The sequence below is a fragment of the Coccinella septempunctata genome, chromosome 6 (genome assembly GCF_907165205.1).
Source record: "Coccinella septempunctata chromosome 6, icCocSept1.1, whole genome shotgun sequence".
NCBI classification, from domain to species: Eukaryota; Metazoa; Arthropoda; class Insecta; order Coleoptera; family Coccinellidae; genus Coccinella; species Coccinella septempunctata.
Genome location: NC_058194.1, coordinates 15,899,085 through 15,921,721, shown reverse-complemented (window position 1 = coordinate 15,921,721; position 22,637 = coordinate 15,899,085). Strand labels below are relative to the sequence as shown.

Below are 22,637 nucleotides of genomic sequence, written 5' to 3'. Positions count from 1 at the left end.
ACGACATTCTCTAAAAAGAACAATGAAAATAAAATCTAAATGATATAATCCTCCGAAGGCTATAACGTCTCATTATTCCAATTGTTTTATAACAATATTTAAGCAGAATAAAAAATCCTAATGACAAATATCATGTTCGTGTGAGTGGATTCTCTTCCATGATTTTCTGAATTTGCTATGAATCTGCGTTATATTCTTGTAGTCCCCGGCAGTATCACTTTCTCCCTGATACTGTAGAGATTAATTAAATTAAAGCTTCCTCAAATTTTCTGAATGTTTCTTGGGTATCGCACCCTTAGCTGAAATATCAATAGGAATAGTTTCGATTGTCCCCTGATTTGGTTTACAAGATTTCTTAATTCAGACATCTTTTAAGCATATCTGTCCAGAATCCAGAAGGATGCTGTTGCACAGAATCACTACTTTAGAGTGCTATATTTTGACTTTTACAGAGAAGGATTGAGACCTGGTCCAAAGAAACGAACTCTTTAAACAATGTTGAACGCTATCTAATGAATATTTGAACGTTTTGTAAGATAAAAGTTCATATTTTCTCGTATAATGCGCCGTTTTCGAGTAATTTGATGTTCAAAAATGAAAAAGTATCTGTGAAATTTAAAACAATTGGGTACTTTGGCTGAATACAAGCTTGTTTAAAAGACCCACAGATGTGTAGTGTCACAGATTTAGCTAGTTATACTGAAGGGGATTTCGTTTTTCCAAGGGTCTCACAGCTCATTATGAAAACTTAAAATGTTTATATCTTTTTATCAGGGCCGAATCGGAAAAAATGGCATTTGAAAAAAGTGTTTCTTTCCACCTAAGGAATCTACTGTTGAAATATTTGTACGAGTCGAAGACTCACCTGTATAGATGGTAATAATTGAGATTACCTTATTTTCCTAGAACATTTTCTTGTGAACTTTCGGAAAATTCGCCGAAATCAGCTGCATCCACCGACGTAGGTAATGAATCCGCGTGCACCCATCGAAGACGCCGCAATACCAGCAGCGCTTGGTAAAGCACGTGGGGACCTTCGCCGTCTGCTTAATGTGATCGCGTTCTTCCGCACGTTGGCCTCGCTCTTCGAGGCTGCATTTCGATATATAACTAAAGAGCGATCACTGCCCCCTTATCCATTTCAACCCATTCAGTGTCAGTGACAGTTCCATTCGTGGATTCACCCCTGGTGACAGCAACCAAAAATCGAGATTTTCCATCGCACCGAAAACTACCCTTATTCCAACATGAAAGTAGTAAGTGTTCATTACCAGTGTAATGGTGGTAAAATAGTGAAAAGTGTGATTACCCATCTGCGTGTTGCATGAACAGTGTTATATGTGATCAGAAGTGATTTCCACCAGAAAAATTCAACAATTTCACCTATCTGTTTTCTGTGAGAAAATTGCTGAAAAATTCTTTCCATGAAACTGAGCAGATGACAACATTTCTCACTATTTTACAGTGATTTTTAATTCATTTATTCTCATGATCCACAAAAAATTGCAAGAATCCTCAAGCTTATCCACGATAAATCAATTGAATTATAGAAGAACGCAATTATGTAGTTTTCACCGTTTGTTGTTCAATTTTTCACTTGAGGATTTCACTGTTACTGGATTTCTACTATTTATAAGTGGCGTAACGGGCTGATTCTGAGATTGATAGCTCTTCTTTTCTGGTATGAGATCAATTATGAGATAAGTGTGTAACGATCTTTTCCAAATTCATTGCGAGGAGGCCAAGTGTCCAAGTAAGTCAACTCATGAATTTAACGATAATTATCACCAGAAGAATTCATTACAAAAGAAAATGCTCATCTGATTTTTTTTATAATTACTTTGGAATTTTCGCATTAATTGGAGATATGTACCTTATTTTCATCTGAATGAAATATGATTTTATATAACATGGAACTGAAATTGGAAGATCTGATAAAATTATCGAGAAATAATAGGACAGTATCACCACGAACATTTTTTAATCATTCTTGAGAAATGAGCGACTGACAGATTAATATTATAATTTAGGGCACATAGCAAAATTTGAGATTTTTATGAATTTCTAAGTAAATGTTGAGATATAACCGAGGTTTTATCGAATTCAATCAGTTCAGGTGTGAATTAAGAATTATTCGTATTCCAGTATTAACATTTGGTGAAACCATCTGCTTCACGTGGAGAAATTTATCTGTTCACTACCCCTAAAATTGTGGACTTTCTTGAAAAGTTTTTCTTGGATATGTTTTTATATTTTTATGATTTTCACACATCATTCAATTCATAAAGAACCTCAAAATTGAAAATTAATTTTGTGTTCAAGAGTTTATCAGTTATCTACATGGCATTTTTGAGATTGCATTGAAAGTTCACTTCCTTTCAATTTTAGAGTTCGAATGGCAATGCTGTTTAAGATATTCTGCGGAATTGAATGTTCACAAGGGTCTGTTTATTAGATATTAGATGCATTTGCATCTAGAAATTAATGTTTTAAAACAGGTGCTGCAATCAGTTCATATAGTTCCGATAGTTTGAATTTTGTTTCAAAATTAAAGAAACTGTTGAAATGAAATTTCATTCGGAAAAATTTTCTCAACATTTCGTTCTTGGATTTCAGAGTTCAGAGTTCAAGTTGATCACTTGAAAATACTCAATTTCAAGTAAAACCGAAATGGAGTGTAGTAATTTCACTGGTAAAATTACGAGAAGTCAGTTAATTATTCATATTTCCTTCTTGGAATTTAATTTTTTGTGCTTAGAGTATTATTATTATTAATCACTTAAATCCAATGATGTTTGAGTAATATCGAACTAAAAATGTTGCCTCCGATGTGAACTTTCCTGAGAAAATTACGAAACCACTCTGTTCATCGTTTAGCGGGTCAAGTTTACTGGACTACTCTCATTCTCATTGACAATAAATACTATTGACTGAAGAAGAGGTATCGAATGTTGAAAATATGAATTTCAATTTATTCAAATATTTTTATTTACATAACCATCGGAATTTGCTGAGAGTGAGTAGGATGCGATGTGCGTGATTCCTGTGGCGATTAGGATTTGTTTAATGAAGTTTAATTGATTGTTATTCTGCCTTCGATTACGTGATTATGATATCTGTAATGGACATCCCCGTTCAACCTTGATTCGTTACGGATTCATTCTTTCAAATTATCGAAAAAAGTTGGTGATTTTTATTGAATCCATGATATCCTTCATTATACTAATTATGGGTTATACGAGTAACCTGGGAGTTTAATTTTTTCATAAGTCAGTCTAGATCAACTTTATCCATGTTTAGTCCCAGATTTTTCATCAGAATTAAAAATATAACATGATTTATTCATTCGTCTTTTCTACAAAAAAGCTTTACTCGAAAGTCCCTATCAAGACTGAACTATCAGTGTTCAGTGGAGTGGAATTAACTGGTGCATGATTCACAAATATAATTGTCTTGAGTGTTGCTCTGTCTTACTTTCACTGTAATCATCAATAGCTGAATTACTTACATTATTGATTATCCCATGTAAAAGCATTTTCTTACGTACGGAACTGAAAGTGAAACAAATGTTTAGGTATTTAGTTTAATCAGTATAGTCGGCCTTATCATGAAAATAGGATATCCGCTTGCTTGCCAAAAATTATAACGAAACGGACATACCTAATTTTCACCAGTTTTGAAAGGAATTGGAAAATAACTACATAGTGTTTAATTATAAATATATGTGCCACTGTTTAGAAAAAGCTCGGTACACAAGTCTTATAATTCAAACCTTTTTTTAATCTATTGCTATGTGTAGAGAGTGCTTCAGAAATCCTGTGCGTGATCTTATTTCTTTTATGATCTCTTCATCCTTCTGAACAACCTGAATAATTTTTATGTGACATATAAGATATAAGAAATACAAAGTACAAAGGCAGCTTTTATATAATAATGATTATTATTATTATTCTTAACAATCTTACATAGAACGGAATGCATACTCCTTTTGTTCAGACACATATTTCCAACAATTGCAGTAAATCAACTACTCTTGATATTTACATTGATTAAGGGTTCAGCAAATACTTCTATATTCCCAAAATTTACAAACTGAGGTTAATTCTGAATTTGCTCATGATATCAATCAAGGATGTCTTACATTCACGCATTTTGGTCAACCCCAAATTTTAAAATACTGCAATTTTAATTTTTCAAGAACATGTAGAGCCATTTTTTGGGATCACCAAAATAAAAAATGATAAAATGATAATGAAATTGATTTATTGAAACTTTATTTGTCACTTACTTCAATTGAATTTATTGATATTTTGAATATTTAGTTTCGAAACTGAAGCTTTTTTCTAACTTAAATCTATTAGCTGAAGTTGAGATCATCCTTGGTTACGTGCAGTTTCTCACGTCGCATGAAACGTATAATGTAGAATGAATATTCGCGATCCTTCCAAATTCAAGCGTTCATTTTTCACATTCAGTTAGTAGATCTTCGAAAACATACATCTACCTTGGAAAGAGATATTTGCTCATCAGAGATCTTCTACGTCGTTTCCAATTGTGAAATTCATAGTCTGCATTCTGAATTCCTTCGAAACTGGTTAAATTCTCCTTTGCGAGCGTTCAGTGACAGATGTTGGACGGTCATAACGCACTTTTCATAAAATCTGTCTGGAAAGTGTATTTTATCAAAGATTTCTGAGTGCCACAACATATATATATATCGATATTGGCATCAGGAAAGCTTGGAAATTGGAAAATTGGCCAGAACATACTTGATTATGCGAAAATTTTAATGATTTAATGAGTAGACACTAGATGCCATCTTCACTAACGGAACTATCTAGGGCGCGATCAAAGAGAAAACATCAGAGTGATGTGTAGCTGCGAATTTATGAGATGTGCACATGAAATTTAGCGAAAGCAAGTTCAGTGAAATAATCACTTGCGTGTGTCTCTGATTCAACTGACACAATGTTAAGAAATGTAATGTTTAAAGAATATGTCTTGGAATCACTCATACGCACCGAAAATTCAAGAACTTTCTTCAAATTCTGGGCAGTATTGATATAATCTCCTAATCACCATAACATGCACTCAAAAATATTCGCCATTGGGTAATCTCTCAGTATTCAATCTTTAAAAGCTCATTTATTTCGAGAATTATACAGTTTTGAAACTGGATCTTCTTACTCACACTGTATGCAAGAAATTGATATGCAACTTTTTCAACATCGGAGAATGCTTGATATGCATAAGACAGATATGTCATTGGTTTAGAGTTTAGCTTGATATTCTGAAGGGAATTTTGTTGTCATCATAGTGTTCTGTGTTTGTCAACTCGGCAACGTTGGAAAGTTCAGAGAAAATATCATTCATTTATTCATATAGAAATATAAGCTTAAATGGGTAATGTTTGAATCTGGTAACCTTTGTACAAAATACAATAACGATAGTAAATGATCATCTATTGGAGATGAACATCAGAGCTAATATGGGTGGTTTCAAACTTAATTTGTTATTATTATCGAAGATGGAATATAAATCGACAGCAGAAGATTCAATATTTAGCGCCAACGAAATTGCGTTAACTCATTCACAGTATTATAAATACTACTTCGTTCACCAAATGGAATGAAAAAAGTGTGTTTATGCTGGTTTCTCTAATGTAGTAGTTAGTTTCCAAGGTTAAAATGGTGTATTTAATGCCTGTAAAAATTTAAGACCTCATGAACATATTGAAATATGTATATGTACAGAATGTCCAAAATTCGATGTCCAGTGAGGGGATCTCTGAAACTAGAATAGCTAGAGCAAAACTGATGACACATTTCCGAACTCTTTTTCAGAGAAACAAAGAATGGTGAAAACCATTGCCACTTACGATCCTTCGTTTTTGAGTTATTAGCAAAAAATTAGATATTGACGATTTCGGAAAGTTATCATAACTTTTTTTGTCTTTGAAGTTACAGATCTGAATTCTAAAACTTCTACAGGCACTTTTTTAACCGGAATCCACTGATGAGCTCAAATTTTTTTCCTTTTCTAGATTTCCAATTATGAGGCCAACTCAGTGGCGGCTCGTGATCTAGTTCACTAGGGGGCTACTTTTAGAATAATAATAAAAATATGAAATTTTAAAACCAGTTTTCCGCAAAATTTTATGCAATTTATAATTCTTTTTGAAACATACCTGTTCTTATCTACTTGCTCGTTGTGCTTAATAATATTATTCCGGTATTCTAATTGATATTAGTCGTAACCAGAAAAGCTAATTCTGTCGAACAATTTACATGCTTGGCAGATAGCTCATGCTTCTTAATTTTTTCATTGAGGTGCTTCAAATCTCTAAATCCTGCCCTTGCCCATACGTTATCAATTGTTATACACTTGTCTTGAGAAGTTTTTGGAGTTTTATCTGCCTGGGTTAAATTTAAATCGGGAGTCGGTCTACCCAGCAGTTGAATACGGCTTTTTTTCGCCAGCGAAAGCCTCGCGAAATCAGTTTTCAAAATATTTTGAACACTATTGTCCGTGATTTGAAAACGTAAACAAATACGAACGCACGCTAAGATGTCTATACGCTAGCCGGCAGCGGCTAGAATGAAGCGGATAGGGGCGACTTTTATCGTAGCCCTTTTACTCCTTAAAACGACCGACACGAAGAGTTGCGGCTGGAGCCGAATGACTGTCCGAATGCAAGAATTCGGGGCTACACGATTCATCGCCCATGCAGGGACGAACTGCTAGATTATGATTGAAATAAACAAAACTGCAGGAGTCGCATGAAAGTTTTACATTAATAAATTATATAAATAACCGTGGAAAGTAATATTTTCATTGAAAATTGTATGGGAAGGTAAATAGCATAAAAGGATTGATTTCTTGTGATTTCTTGTATGGGGGGCTGTAGCCCTATAGCCCTCACAGACCAGCCGCCACTGGGCCAACTTCTGTTTTTTTGAATGCAAGCTTTTATTGAATTTGTTATTTTTGAATTGAAAAAAAAAAGGTTTGTCAGTAGATTCAACGTATAAAAGTTTCAGATCTGTAACTTCAAAGGCAACAAAGTTATGAGTACTTTTCGAAATCGTCAAAATTTTAATTTTTGTTAATAACTAAAAAACGAAGGATCGTACGGTTTTCACCATTCTTTGTTTCTCTAAAAAACATTTCGGAAAACTGTTATCGGTTTTGCTCTAGCTCTTTTTTTCCGTGACTCCCTCACTGGACATCGAATTTAGGACACCCTATCAAAGAATCACTCTTTTTAATGGATATTATATCATCATAACATTGTGCCATAATGAAAACTTCACAGAATCAATGAGCGGTTACGTAATATTAAAATTCAACTCCAGAATTAGTCGTACAATTTTTTTGTGTGCCCATGTACACTGACAGTACAGAGAAAGTTCAGACTACAAAAATTCAGTGAATTTAATCAAAAACCTTCTTCCACAAGGATATTTTTCATATTTGTCTATATTGAAATTAGGCATTTCCAATTTTTAGTTGCAAGTAGACGTTTAATTAGGAAAACAAAGAATTTTAATTGATAGTGCAACGAATGTTGCTAATAATGGCGTAACTTCAATCGTAATTTGTAGGTATCTATGGCGAAAATTAATTCGTATTCAGATCGGTTGTATGCTCCGCTGGTTACGACATTTCGAAGGTGTGAAGTTTTGGAAAAATGAACACCCGCGTATCTGATATTCATTAATGGGCGGATTGCAAAGATAACTGGTAGATTGTACGCTTAATTTGTGTCTTATTTATAGTGGCTCAAGGCAAATAGTCATTTCCTATAGCAGTTGACACAAATTCGTAGATGATTTCAATTTCTTGCTCAAAGAATTATTCTTCAAGTCAACACGAGTTTCGATTTATTCTGAGAGGTGAAAGTAGACTTTTCACAAAAAGATTTGTCTCGAATAGGTACAACAATAGAACAAATTCTCTGAGGTCTAGAATAAACCCCGATTTTCCATAATCATAGCCAATTCCACAAAGCTTGATTGACTGATGTGATTTGTTGTGGATCAATATTTTTTTTAGTTCTGAGTACCAGAGTATCATTGTTACATCGAATTATGATGCGTCAAAATATTCACTTTCAGTTGCAATTTATTTGAGAAAGATTCAATTTATTGAAAACTGGAAAAACTGTCAAGTTAGGTAAATCCATAGTTATAGTATAATATTATATATAAAAATTTGTTTTTTAATTATTTTCATAGTCTAGATCCCTCAGCTCCATAATTCTTATTCGATGAAAATAATATAAAAGTTTTTTTGTTGGTACACAGGCTGTCTACAAATCAAATTGAAAATTTAACGGTATATTCTACGTAGAAAAATTGGAAGGAAACTTTATAAGTGGAAGAGAGTAGTGGTCATATTTTGAACAAATTATTGAATATTAGAATATTAAAATCCATAATCATAAGGAGGTGGATTTCATGTACTTCATCTTATTAGATATTATATTGTTATGAGGAAATAACGTGATCTACCCATGAATAAACAATCTATTGAACACTCAATCCGTTAGATGAAGTGAACTATCTATTCGTGTGTTAACTTATAGCCGAAAAAATATTACACACATTCCATTGATGAAATTTACCATTAATTCTGAAAATCTAATTTCATCAATTCGTGATCGAAACAAAGAATGGTTCTGCTGAAAGTATAATAGAAAGGGTCGTATCTTTATATCTGATTATGGTTTAGGAGTGATTCAATCTAGCTTTATCTGATCTGTAATATGTTTGTTGGGTAATTTTGGAACAATCGTTCTATTGAACTGTTACACTACTATCGGATAACTAATACAGATTTCTGTTTTTTACCTTCCTATTTGACTAGAAGTTTAGTGTTTTGTGCTTGAATTCAAACACCATGCACAATTTCTTATGTTCTTGTTCAATTGACCAACACCATAGAGAGTTATGCAACTGAAATCGCAATATTTATGAAGAAAAATTATGTTTTATTCTGTTACTGATATAACTACATTCCGTATTTTATCACTTGAGGTGCTTCATTTAAAGGTCATGATTTTTTCAGTAGGATTCCTATGCTTTAAGGCATGATCGATTTACCATCGTGCAGATGATGCGGTAAACACTGAATGAAAGAATTTCGATTTCGGTTAGCCAAATAATGAACTTTCATTAGCCATCTGTCGCATTTTCACTGGTTTCTATAACGTTTAATTTTAGGACTGCTTTCCATCGACAGAAGGTTGCTGCATTTCGTATCATTTTTGTTTGCTTGTTTAACGAATGGATGTATTCCACCTAAAGAAATCTGCATTTCATTCTCTTTTTTCTGGAAAACTCTATCTAGATAATTGATGGCATTTTCAAGAAAAAACCTTCACATATCGAATTCTAACATCTCATTTAATTTTTTGCATTACCTAAGTGGATATCGTTACAGATATTCTCAGTGTTTATTGGTGGGTACTATGTACAGTACCTAAGTACTTACAAAATCAAGAAAAAATATGGATATTTCACATTTTGGAGAATATATTTTTCCGAATAATTTCAAGACTCATCAACGAAAAAGCTTCTATCAGACTATATCAATTGATTATATTTTATTATATCGAAGAACCTGTATTTTAATTTTTCAGGTCAAGAACAGCGTTGACCATCGTTGTCTGTTAGTTTGGTTCAAAGTTCGTCAATAAATATGTGGTCATAATGATTCCTCGATCTTCATTTTGTCACTGATAGTGTAAATTAATCAAGAAGGAGTAAAGCAGCAAAAGTTGCTCTTTACTCAAGATAATTTTATGTTAAGCAACCGAATCTGATATAGTGGAAAGAAAAAATAATATTATTCCAAAATCACTAAGCATGAGATGACTACATTATGATGCTATACTGAATTATTGTATCTGATAGTCTATCGGCCTGACAGTACTTGTTTTATATGATGCAATTCAAATTACAATCGTAATTCTCCTTTTTTATCGACAACAAAACTCTATAAAATTATGCATGGTTCTAGAATTCGAATGAACATCTCACTTGATTGAATATGTTTTATGTTTATTCAACTCACTTAGCAGAATCAAGACACGGGTACTTATCAGTTTTGTAATCTGAAACTGATTGATCAAAAATTTTTTTCAAACTGTTGGGCTGTCAGTTAGGGTAATTTATGAAGAACAGTAGAACCAACCCACTTTCGAAGAAACAGAGCATGACTTGCATGCTACGCAGAACTTTGGCTTTGGGCACAGTTTATATTGTACGTTGCAATTTGCAGTGAACTCAATGCCTTGTATTCAACCAAACAATAAAAACTCAATCGGAGGAGTGTATTTAATCGTAAATGAACTATCAAAATTCTATAACCAGTCTTTCTTCTTTTCTTTCAGTAAATATTTCTTTTACTTGCATTACCATTTTATTATGGATTTATTATTAAAAGATGAAAACCCAAGGGAAGCTTATATATACAGGCTGTTTCAGAATAAGGCTCCGTAAATTGGCGATCTCATTCCTCAGATGATTTTATCATACAAAGATTCCATGGACTATGGGTCTCTGACGCATTGTTTTTGGGGTAAAGGTTGTCGAAATAAAAAAATTTTTTTTTGTTTTTGTTGTTATTTTTACAAATTTCAAATTATTTTTCATTTTCACCAGTGGTGTCCGCACAGATTTCCTTCTGAATAAATTTGGTGAAAAAAATGGTAGGCCAATGCTTTTTTCGAATTTGAAATTATTTTCAAGATTACCACATAATTCACAGTGAAAATGGGGTCTTGAGTTTTTTAGCCACGATAAACACTTTCTGATATGAAAGTAAATGCAATTTCATCTAAGAGAGCTCTGAAATTCTATGATTACTTTCAACATTTTGAATTGAAAAAAATGTGTTTTAATGATAACCTACCAAAACTCAAAAAAACGTGTACGGTTCGAAAAATATTTTTGAAAAACCAATTTTTTTTCAAATTTCAACACCCTGTATCTCCGAAACAATGTGTTAGAGACCCATAGTCCATAAAATCTTTATATCGTAAAATCATCTAAGAAATAAGATCCCGAATTTACGGTACCTTATTCTGAAACACTCTGTATATGTATTTGGTTATAACAAGGAGAATATTCCTTGTAATACTGCTTCATTTCCGAAGATTCATATCGTCATGATATTTTCATAGATAAAATCTTTCATAATGTTGTTGGTATCAATGAAATAATTAGTGTTATTAAATTTATTTTACTACTTTTATTACCATTGTTAGCTCGCGTGTCAATCTGTGCAAGCATCGATTCCCTTGTTGAGAGCCTTGAAGAAATTATGACATATTATTCAAATTGGAAATGATTGAATTGTTTGCTGTTTCCTCAGTTTCAGAGTACTTAGTTCGCACAGTACTAATTGACGTTAAAATAGATACTCTTCCAGTCTTCTTTGAACAGACTGGGCAGGCAAGGTCGAACCGCTTAGTTTTCAACGTTTGCGTAGCTGCAATTACCTCTAATAATTGTCGGTGCAGTGAATGGTAGCATGTCCAAATCAAAAGGACAACTTCTTCCGGCTCGAATATTTCAGTACGAACTCATTCAGAAAACATATGCCTTCCTTATTTCGGTCAACAGTTTTCGGTAGCGTTTGGTTTTTCATTTCTCAGGAAAGTGATTTAAAATCGGAAAAATTCGAAATTATCTGCAGAGAGATGTTTAAACCATAAGAAAAGAATAATACTAGGTCCATGAGGGGGGAATAGCCATAGAAAATCATATAATAGAAAAAAGATGTTCCAATACGGCCCATTGCAAAAAAGTCATATAACAAGAGAATTCCACTGATTTTCAGAAATTTTTAGTGCTGATTTTCTCCTCAGTGATCCAAAAACAAGTTTTTATCCAAATGTCACTTCAGGAATAATCACTAAATATTGAGATATGAATGTCATAATATAATACAAAATACATATTTTTATATCTATTATTTTGATATTTTTTATTTTATTTCGTGAATAAAGGCGATCAATTTATGTAAAAAATAATTATAATCGAAAAAACCTTTCAAAAGCTGACGCAACAGTCAGATTCATTCAATAATTTCAGATAGGATTAGGTACTTTTATTATAGTTATTAGTTATACATATTGTGCTACCTCAGGTACAAAATGTGTGGTTTATTTCAATGTTAGTTCATATTAAAATTTGTGTCGAATAGTAAAGCCGTTGATACCGTCTTTAATTTTTGAGTATTATAATATTTTTCATTCCATAAGATTCGACGGTTTTTTGTCAATAACTTTTAACCTAGGCAAAGGATTTGTTTGATGAAACTTATGCAGAATTTCCCGTAGGATGAATAATATATTTATAGTATTAATATATTGATATTATTGATAGATTAGTCTTCGTATGGACAATGTTCAATTATCTATTGGATTCAAATTCAATATGATCGGTATCTTGTCGAATATTGACAAAAAAAATTAATTATATCTCCGAAACGAAGTCATTTGGAGCATTCGGAACCTCAAACACAGCGATACCATTTTAGGTTTAAAATTCTATTTTTACAGGTTTTTTGACAAAATCAAAATGCAATTTTTCTTAGCAACAACCAAAAAGTCACGTAAATTTTTGACAGATTTTATCAGGTGAAACAATTCAAAGTCAATATTCAAGACATATTTATCTGCTCACCTACCTTTGTTCGAAGATCTAACAAGTTGAAATAATTCCTGTTTCAATTTTATGCATTATTCGGCAAATTTCAATATCGGTTTTCAAACCTCTTCCAAAATTTCTTGAATAATTTCTTACTTTTTCACCAAAGGAAATCCCTTGAAATTTTATAACCTATATTGGCATCGGAAAATACCATCGAACAACGATTGATCTATCGTTTTATGCGTTCAAGGTTGTTAAGCAGTCATAGTACTCATATAATCAGTTTATTGTCTCCTGATTAAAAATTCACCACGCCTCCCGGATGAATTCAATTTGATTTTTTATGATATTCCAAAAAAACGGCAGTTACTATCGTTGGAATTTATGATAAAATGGGTTCACACCAGGGGTGTGTGCAGGTTCAATCAGAACTATTAGTGCAAGAAAATGAACAAAGAATAAAGATCTCCTGAAGTACGAGTGACTTCCACTTAATATTCTTCATAATTTATTCATTATCATTACCACCAACATTTTTTTTTCAATTTCTTCAAAGAAATCTTCCTCATTCAATTACTTGCGCACTACATCAGAATCTTTCGTCTTAATACTTAGTGGTAAACCTATTTTGAAGCCATAAATTTCACGCAACACCTGAAATTCGCAGTATACACGAAACCTCAATCTCTACCATAAAAATGAAGACATTTTCACCTTATCAGGGAGAACTGAAAACTCATTTATGAATCCCCATTGAAGGAGTTATTGTTCGTGTCGAAAGCGCGGATTACTAAATAATGTCACATTGCACTTTTTATGCATTACACGGTAACATTGGTAAATCATCGATAATATGCAATTCTACGCGATATAAGGTAGAAGTGATGGTGTATAGGCACTTTCCCTCTTTCAGGATTTGACGACACTAGGTATACGTAATAGCGATAGAAGAATTGTAACTGCGAAAGTAGGAAACAAGCTTATCCAAATAGAAGAAGAAATCCTCCAGTTTAAAAGATTCATGCAAAAACCAATTCTACGAAATTCTTCAATATCCGATAAATGCCAAATTCGTGTTATTTCTATCAATTAGGACAAAGTTTCACCTCCCCCATATGAGGACTATTTCTGATTAATTTCTTCTGCCATAAATCATCATAATTACTGCTTATATAAATCATAGACCAAAGTTTCCTTAGTTTTGTTTTATCTATTGCATGTTCCTCTTGAGGGATATATTAATTCATCATCTTAATCCAACATATAAAGATTATATATGTTGATTTCAACAATTATTGAGTGCAGATTCATCTTCTGGATTGAATCTGTTTACTGTTTGTTCGGACTATATTTTATTTCTTATGGAGAAAACACATTTTCTTGTTTATTCGTTCTCCGACTTCCACAGTGAAAAATAAGTCAGTTTGTTCAGTAGTTTTTGAATTAATCATTTTTATCTTTGGAGTTCGTTTCCAGGGCTTTTGTGGAGGATTCCGTTTCTGTATCCGAGCAAAATTGCCAATTTACCACAATACAACCGTTAATATCGGAAGCCAATGTCAATAATTCGTTTACCATTCACATTGCACTTGAAAAACACTCGGCGTTACGAATGAAAATTGTTTGAATTCACTTAAAAAAGTATTCTTTCAGACGATGACATTGAAACATCTTTTGGAAGCGTAAATTGCGTGCTTGTCACCTCTGTTATACAGTTTTTGCCCCTCAATATAATAACGTGGCATTGACACGAAATAGTTGTCTGCGTCAACTCTGATTGGAAATAATTCATGAAAATTTATAAGATGAATCTATCCTGCCTTGACTTCCACAGATATAACCATCTTCTTGGGTGATTCGACTAGATTTTTAACTGGTTTGAGAATGCGTGTTCAGTTCAGTAGGCAATTATAACGAAAAACTTGGAATGAACAAGATTTACCAAGAGACCATAACATTTTTTGAACATTATCTATAATATCCCTAATTTTCGTTTCTGTAGATAATATGTCAAATTTCCATTCATACCTGCATATATGATATACATATATGAAGAAATGTGAACAGAATAATACCTGTTAATCATTATTATAGGTGGACATGGGCACACTTTTTTAATACTGTTTCAATAAAAAAGATTTATGGACAACTTTTTATTGTCATGCCTGCGAGGATCGATTCAAATTCTCTGTCAAACAAGATTATTCAAATGTTCCCTAAATGTTTATAATACTACAAGAAACACAAGAATTTCAAAGAAGATAATTTCAGTTATGTGATGGTCAATTCACCTTAATGTAGTGGAGCTTTTTCATCAAACTCAAGAAGATTGGGGCAACTTCCCCAGAAATATAAACAAGCGTCAGGTTTCAGAAAACTTTTAACACGTTTCAAAGACATTTATTCGGTTCCCAAAAAAAGGTCAATGAAACTTTTTATTTCCGAGTAGATTGAAGACCAATTGATTATCATCAAAAGGAAGTATATTCATAATAATTTGAAGCAAGAATTATAAGTATTTCGAATGCGCATAACTGAATTATCGATCGAAAACAAATTTGAAAAAAAAAACTGTTTTTGAAAATGGAGACGACCATTCAGAATTGTCGTTCCATCATTTCGAGCTAGACATAAATCAGCGTAGGAATTCCCAGAGAGACTGAAACATATGAACACAAACTGTAGATCGCTTTCGGGATTATTGTCCCTCATAAGTACAGTGCAGTGTTACACATGACTGATGAGGGACAATAATTCCGAGGCACTTGACGGCTGTGTACTGTATGCTCCAGGTCTTTAAATGCTGTTTCGTCGATCACGCAATGGAAACCGGGCAATGGACTGTGAAAATGAATTGAAATGTATCTTCACTTCAAATGAACACACGTTTTGCATAGATTAGATTGAAATTGATATATTTTTACTGGTTGCTTTATTTTTTTGCAACGCCACTTTACGAAACCTTCGTTTCAGGTGGGTCAAGTACAGTTGATTGGAAAACGCATGCGGATATTCGAGTAACACATTCTAACGTGCAAAAAAAAGTCTCTCGATCGGGTGGGCGTTTCAAATACGCATTCTCCACAAATCAATTCTGTTTGTTCGAATCATTATCGAAGAAATCTGGGTTATTATTGCCAATGTCGCGAGTTCTGTCGAAAGGGTTCACTTGCTAGTTGCATCACAGACTACAGTATGCGCCTGAAAGACATTGAAATTATTGAACGGTGCTGTTCCGCAAACAGAACGTTCGAAAGTAGATCACATCGTAAGGTTATTCCATGAGGCTGTACGCTCTGAGGTGCTTATCAATAGTGGGTTTAATAGATTTTTTTTATATCCTTGTCGTGAGCTCCTTTCGATAGTTCCGCAGGTATCTTAATTTGATTACAGAGTGGACCTATGTTAGTGTTTTTTTTTACCTCGCAACGTGTTATTTGTTCTATTACTTAATATTGAACGTAGAAATAGGTTTATTGAAAAATGCAACTGTTTATACCGAGCATTCTTTTTGGTGAGGAGGGGCCAAAAAAAGTTCAAATCAAATTTAGCTCAAGTTTCCATGCTCTGATTTTGGTTTTTTTTATCAATAGAAAGTTTACATTTGATTGATTTCCGAATCAAAACAGTTTTTTGCCAACAGTGTTCTCAGCTCTTTCCTTGAAACTGCTGCAAAAAAATTCATTCAAATATTTGATTTGAAGATTATGAGTTTTCAACGTGATTTAATTGGCAATAAATCAGCTTCTTACTCTTTTTTTGAGCCTTCTGATTTGAAATACCTACTATAATCAACATCTCAAGTTATGTTTATGATTTCGCTTCTTCGATATTCTTCTCTATGAAGATTCATCATCTCTGAATAGATACACTATAAAATAAAAAATGCCCAGCTCATTTTTCGAAAATGAAGGCATCAGTTTCAAAATCTCCAGAGTACACACTGCAAAATTGCAATCGACTTTTCGAGCCAAGAATCTTCCATTCAAAAACTGCATTCACTAGTTCTTAATTTACGCTTTTAATTTTTTACGTAAAGCCTTGATTTTTTTTCAAATTGGAGGTGAAGGATATCTTGATGTCAATCCGCCTCTTTTTTTCCAATTTTGTGGTTGTTTTTTTCAAAGTTGAACTTTAGTGTCTATAAAACTTGTCTTTACAATAATTTTTCGACGTTTTTTCAAGATATTTCGATGAAAATAGCGGCAGGGTGACATCGGCGATTCCATTGTTTATATATTGCAAATATTTTTCTGTGAAAATAGGAATTCCCACAACCTATCAATGATACCACCTGGGAAATTGTGCTTAATGTTCTTCTTTTTACAGATAATCTTGTTCTTCATCATCTGCTTGTCAGCCATCGTCAGGGGTCAGTTCTCCAATTTTGGCCATTTCGGGGGATTCGCTCTGGATTCCTCTCTCACATCAGTTAGAGATCCAAGACAGAATCCCGGACCAGTAGTTTTTCCGCCCTCTCCACCAGACAACGGTGAAACCAGCGGGGTAGTTGTAGGAGCTTCAGGATTTGGATTCGTTCCTCCAAGTTCGCAGAGTGAGTTGTGGTGATATTTTCGTAGTAATTGATTGACTGCATTTTAAAGATTGACCAGTCCGCTTATTTATTGAATGACATCTAATCCATTCATTCAGAGTAGTTTTCCATGTTTTTAGTTCATGAATCCATTTAATGCTAAATAGGTTAGGTATACATTTATAACGCTGAAATATATCTTAAGCATCACAATTGGGAATTAGGAAGATATTAACAGGAAATCTGACGATTTTTCAGTTTTTGGTGTAGAGGTCAAAGTATTTTGATAAAAATTATTTGCATTCTTAACCCTCCAATTGTGGCTGTGTTAAAACATAAGAATGACGAGAAGAGCAAAGAGATACACATTCGGTACTTTGATGGGATTTCGTGTTCTGATATAGAAGTTTTGTCACAAGGCCTTTCATTGGTGCAGGTTCTACGCCTACCGCTCCACATTGGCTGGTCCTAAAAAGGAACAAAAGCTTTACTAAGAAAAAAGTTGTTTGAAATAAGGTCGTTTTATAATTCAAAAGTACCAAGTACCCTGTGGAAATATGTAGATTAGCAAGTCATACAAATGAAATGACCAATTTTCGCATAAAAGACATTATTTCCGTTGCTACTTTTCTTCTTCAAATTGGTTCATTATCATTTAATGAATGCTGTATAATTTTTCTTGTTATCGCTAGCACTATCCATTCTTCATTATAATGATAATGAATAATATTCAAATCACGTTCTTAATTTACTCGTAAAATCAAGCAGATTTCGTAAAGAATCGTTATTGTCAGAAGCACTTATGCTTTTGTCAAATCCTAGCTCTCAAAATTGATTAAATTGCCACTATCGTATTTGTTTCTAAGCGACCGATACCGGACGAAAATTGTTTGCGGACGATAAGTATCTGCGATGCTTACGAAAAATACTTGCCATCAAAAATAGTCGCCTTTTTGTTCGGGAATAAGTAACTTAAATGTCATTTTTTTGTTGAGGTCGACGAAGAACAAAATTGTTGCTTCTGTAAACAAATTAATTTTTTTTGGGTTTCTGCTCATTATGTTCTCTAAAGTTTCGTGGTTCAAGTTAACTGTTATTTTTTGGAATCAAATATTGTGAAGGTTTTGAATCAAGAGAAAAAAGTTGGTATGTAGGCAAATTCAAATTTGATCAACTTGGAGGTATCAGAATTAACCGCGCATAATCTTTCAATCTTACTCTCACCTCCACTAAATCGTTCTGCTTCATCTGACAAATTTATAAGCTTCCATTTTTTTCTTGAAAAGTCAAGGTCTGACCGAGGTATAGCATGATTCCATAGTAATTGACTCAACATTTTTATTCCTAGAATTGTTTATCCTCATAGGACACTACGAAATAATCAAAGTTATCGAACATTTTGGAATAATGTTATCGTTTAAGTAATTCGTTGGTAGTTCATGACATGCTCGTATGCTAAGTTGACAGGGAAAAGGAAGAATTTTTGTCTGAATTTGACCAAAAATTGCTTATATGCCACTATTACTAGGTATTATTTTCCTCCTCTCAATCAAATTTGGTTTTTTTTTGGCGAAAAATTTGATTATAATGAGGAGTTCTACACAGTTGACAAAGTCAACAAAGTCATATATTCACAATATATCAGATATTGTGCAATTATTTCTATACCTATGTAGTTTATCAATGGATTGGAATAAGATACAGCATTTATCTCTTGCCATAGCCATCTAAATCTTCGATCGTGCGTGGGAGTGAAAGTTTGGTCTTTATTTTTTTTTTTGGTAATGCGGTTTTCATGTCCCTTTAACTCTAGAGGATTTTTTCAGACATCATGAGGAATAAGTCCTCACTCCAATTAGTCTATTTACTCCTACATTATTCAGTGCTAGTAAGAAATAATCGTGAAGAATTGCCACGAAACTTTCTGATCCTTTTCTATGTAGGAAAGTGTTCGGAACTGATTTCATCTACTTCTGGGCGAAGCATGAGGATCATATCTTGCTGATGAGAACTTTTGTTCTCAGCGCCATATCCGAGTTTGTTCCATCTGACAGGCAATCAAGTGACATTCCGGGCCATATTCAAACCGTACTCCTGAAGCGATGCATGATTAATCCTGCCACTTCATCAAAACCTTAATTCTTATTAATCAAGAACGCGTCCAACAATTCCCGAGAAACTTCCAGGGGAAATGTCTTTGTTCCGAGGCTGCGGTTAATCAGTCTCGCCAACTTGCGAATTGAATGAGACGCCATCCGAGTCGCTGGAATCGGTCCCTATCCTGTCTTTGTCAGAAAGTTTGGGTTATCTTCGAATCGACTGACCGCCCCAGAACAATGCATCTTAACCTATTTACTTTGTCCGACCGTGTTAAAATGGATGCGCCATCATTTCCATCGACATGTTTAGGTCATCGCTGCTCGTGGAGTGCCAACTCTTGAGGAGATGGGAGGATTTCATGCTCACTGAAACATGGAAATACAATATCCCATCCGGGACTCATCAGACAAGTCGAGTGGAATAGTTTTGTGGGTGGTAGAAGTGACAGATCTTGCTCAAACCCCTTCGATCTGATTGGGTTTGATTTGGAGACTCTTACTTCATCTACTTAGACTCTAAAGCTATCCTTATTCATCAGCTAATTCTACCAGAAAAATGTCTGAAGAAGATAAACACTCTGGCGGAATTTTCCGAGGATATTCCATTTCGAAAATTTCTATGAGAACTTCAACATTTGGTGATCTAAAAAGTATCTGGATCTAAGCAAAAAATATGCTAAACCTCCCTACTGGATTGCTTAGAGGGGATTTTCTCCTAATGAAGCATCTAGCAGAAAATAACGAGTGCAGATTCTATGGGGAGAAGGAAGAGAACCAGAACACCCGGAGAGCTCTAAATGGTGCATTTAGATATCAGAAGCTTTGATGGGGGATGCAATAAACCTTATAAGGTTGTAGTGTTATTGCACACTATCATTTTCAAAATGACAGATTGGAGATTTGCTATCATAGTCGGTGAAAATCCATAACTAGATTTTTCTCGTCTTATGGGTATGAATATAATCAGAAAATGAAAACAGTAGCTCTGAAGTTTCTGTTATAAAATCAATCAGAAAACTTGTATGAACCTAAGTAACTCAAGTAGATGGTAATAATATAATATAGAATAACATATTCCATTCATAATTCATCCTTAGTGAGATTATTAAGCTGTAGTACTTAGTAGCTCTTCATATTGTTGGAGACCGTAGATCATCTTGACCCATGTAGCTGTTGCTGATCATCATCAAATTGGGAAACTCTTAGTTATCTCTTTGGAAATTTCTAGTTCAATTTCTTTACAGGTCCCTCTCTCAAACTGGCTTAACATTTATGAACAGACAAGGTGCGTATCAAGTGTAAATTCGTTGAAGAAGACTTTTCCAATGTAATTCATATTTACTGTGAAAACTTTTCCCATGGAGAAAACTTAAAGTTAACACCATTTATGTACATAAAACAAACAATATTATTTGTTTTCCCCATAACCATCTTAGATTTTCAATTCATCATTGTCAATAAATAAAACTACACAATGTGGACCTGAAAATGTGCCAGTGAAACAACTAATGTAGGTACACTATTAAACGAATTTAGTGGATGATTTTATTTTTTATTTTCACTTATTATAACCACCTATATACTTGATTCATTATGTTAGAATGTCAAAATGTTAGAACATCGTATAAAATCATGACTGGTCTGAAGAGTTCACATGAGAGATGTTATATGCATTTTAATTATTTCAACACTTCATTTCTTTGTATTACGTTTCGAAGTGAAGACAATCCAATGTGTGCCAAACAATAAACATTGCGATACAAGAGGTTCATTTTCTTGTTTATTCGACTGACTTCTCACAGAAAACATAATTTTATGGGATGTTGGGAGTCTCGAATTTCTCATTCAACCGAGGCCGTTGATGATGAAAGCAAGGTTGGGGCTGGATTCTTCATGTATTGGGGCTATTCATAAATAAGTAGATTACGTGAAACTGGACGGAACAGTATCATATTACGTCAATTACGGACATTTTTAACGATGACCTTCCTTTCATACCTCTGGATCATGTAATCAATACTTATGTTAAAATATGGATAACAATGAAGATTCTGGTTGATGTTTTTGACAGTTTAAACTCTTTTGCAATGGAAATTCCTATTTGTAATCACTGACATTATTCATATTGAGCAGTCAGTTGGACTTCTATTGAAAGAAATTTCCGATATTCATTCGGAGTGGCAACCAAGGGTAATGAATATTTATGGATGGATTTTTCAAATTCTTGGTTCGATCAGAGAGCCACTACCTTTGTTTTACTATAAATGCCTCATTGTGAAATAAAGGGCGTTTAGATTCCTAATCAAAATGGAATAAGAATGAAATCTCTGGTATTGAATCATATCTTGCACACGAACAGGCGGAACTTCCAACAAAAACTTTTCCTTTCTGCTACCCAGGCAAATCCTGTTAAAGATATATCAAGGACATCTTAAGCCGCATACATCACGTTTTGTTTATATGTCCACATTTCTTGGTTTATTAAACTTGACATTGTAAATGTAATCAAGGCACTTCCGTTGGTCTGAACTACTCTAATGAAGATTGGCATCTGGTATTACCAGTATCAAACCCACAAATGAGTTTTGATCCGATCGAGAGTCACTGTCTAGCAACAGTTATAATTAATTCTCGACTTGATTGGAAATACGTGTCAATTTCGGCAATTGAATATTCTTGAATAAATCGATGACCTTTTATAATTTTTGTTTCTGTTTTTTAGGATACAGAAGCTTCTTTGGTTTCTACTGATTCAGCACTGATAGCAAAATTTGGATTAGCTGAAGCCAAATGGTTATATCGAAGTCGTTATTGTAAATGTGAATCTTTCTCTGGTAGATTAATTATTTAAAGAACTATGTTAAGGATGTTGTGCAATGTTATTTATTAAACTTGTTTTTTACAAAACTTCCGTTTTTTCATCGAATCCACTCATAAACTATCCTGTGTTACTTTCATGGAATAAGTGCTTTGTGAGTAAATCAATAAAGAGAGTGAAAATGTTAAAACCAGATAATAAAGGTTAGCACTATTTCCTTTTCAGATAGACAAAGAATAATGACATCGTTAAGCGTCGAGCAATAGTTGATACAGTTAAATTCAATATCATTACAAACATGTTCTTGACTTCTGAATATTCGATACAATTCATGAAACTTATGGTACTGAGTCTTCGTCACGATTCTGGAGACTTCAAAATCTGAATATAGTGAGTCAGTTTGAAAAGTTACCAGCTTTTATATCTCAAGTCCCATGCAAAATCAGAAAAAATGCAAAAAGAAGTGAACTTTGGTTGGTAGGAGAACATTTCATACGGCTGGTTCGAATCAATTTGTATCAACC

At 33.5% G+C, this 22,637-nt stretch overlaps 1 protein-coding gene across 2 annotated transcripts; it reads left to right on the top strand.

Moving 5' to 3' along the window:
* Window positions 1–996: 996 nt before the first annotated feature.
* On the top strand, window positions 997–22,202 carry LOC123315816. Of its 2 annotated transcripts, XM_044901681.1 has the most exons (4): window positions 997–1,256; window positions 16,992–17,217; window positions 20,540–20,580; window positions 22,018–22,202. In XM_044901681.1, the coding sequence occupies exons 1-3, from the start codon at window positions 1,248–1,250 to the stop codon at window positions 20,560–20,562; spliced, it is 258 nt and encodes an 85-aa protein (XP_044757616.1). In that variant the 5' UTR covers window positions 997–1,247; the 3' UTR covers window positions 20,563–20,580; window positions 22,018–22,202. The 2 variants fall into 2 exon arrangements, with proteins under 2 accessions (XP_044757616.1, XP_044757615.1); XM_044901680.1 differs by lacking the exon at window positions 20,540–20,580 and having other exon boundaries at window positions 1,000–1,256.
* Window positions 22,203–22,637: the final 435 nt, after the last annotated feature.

Coding starts and splice junctions, on each gene's coding strand:
- LOC123315816 (XM_044901680.1), top strand. Junction 17,218..22,017: donor CGTTCCTCCAAGTTCGCAGA/GTGAGTTGTGGT, acceptor TCTGTTTTTTAG/GATACAGAAGCTTCTTTGGT.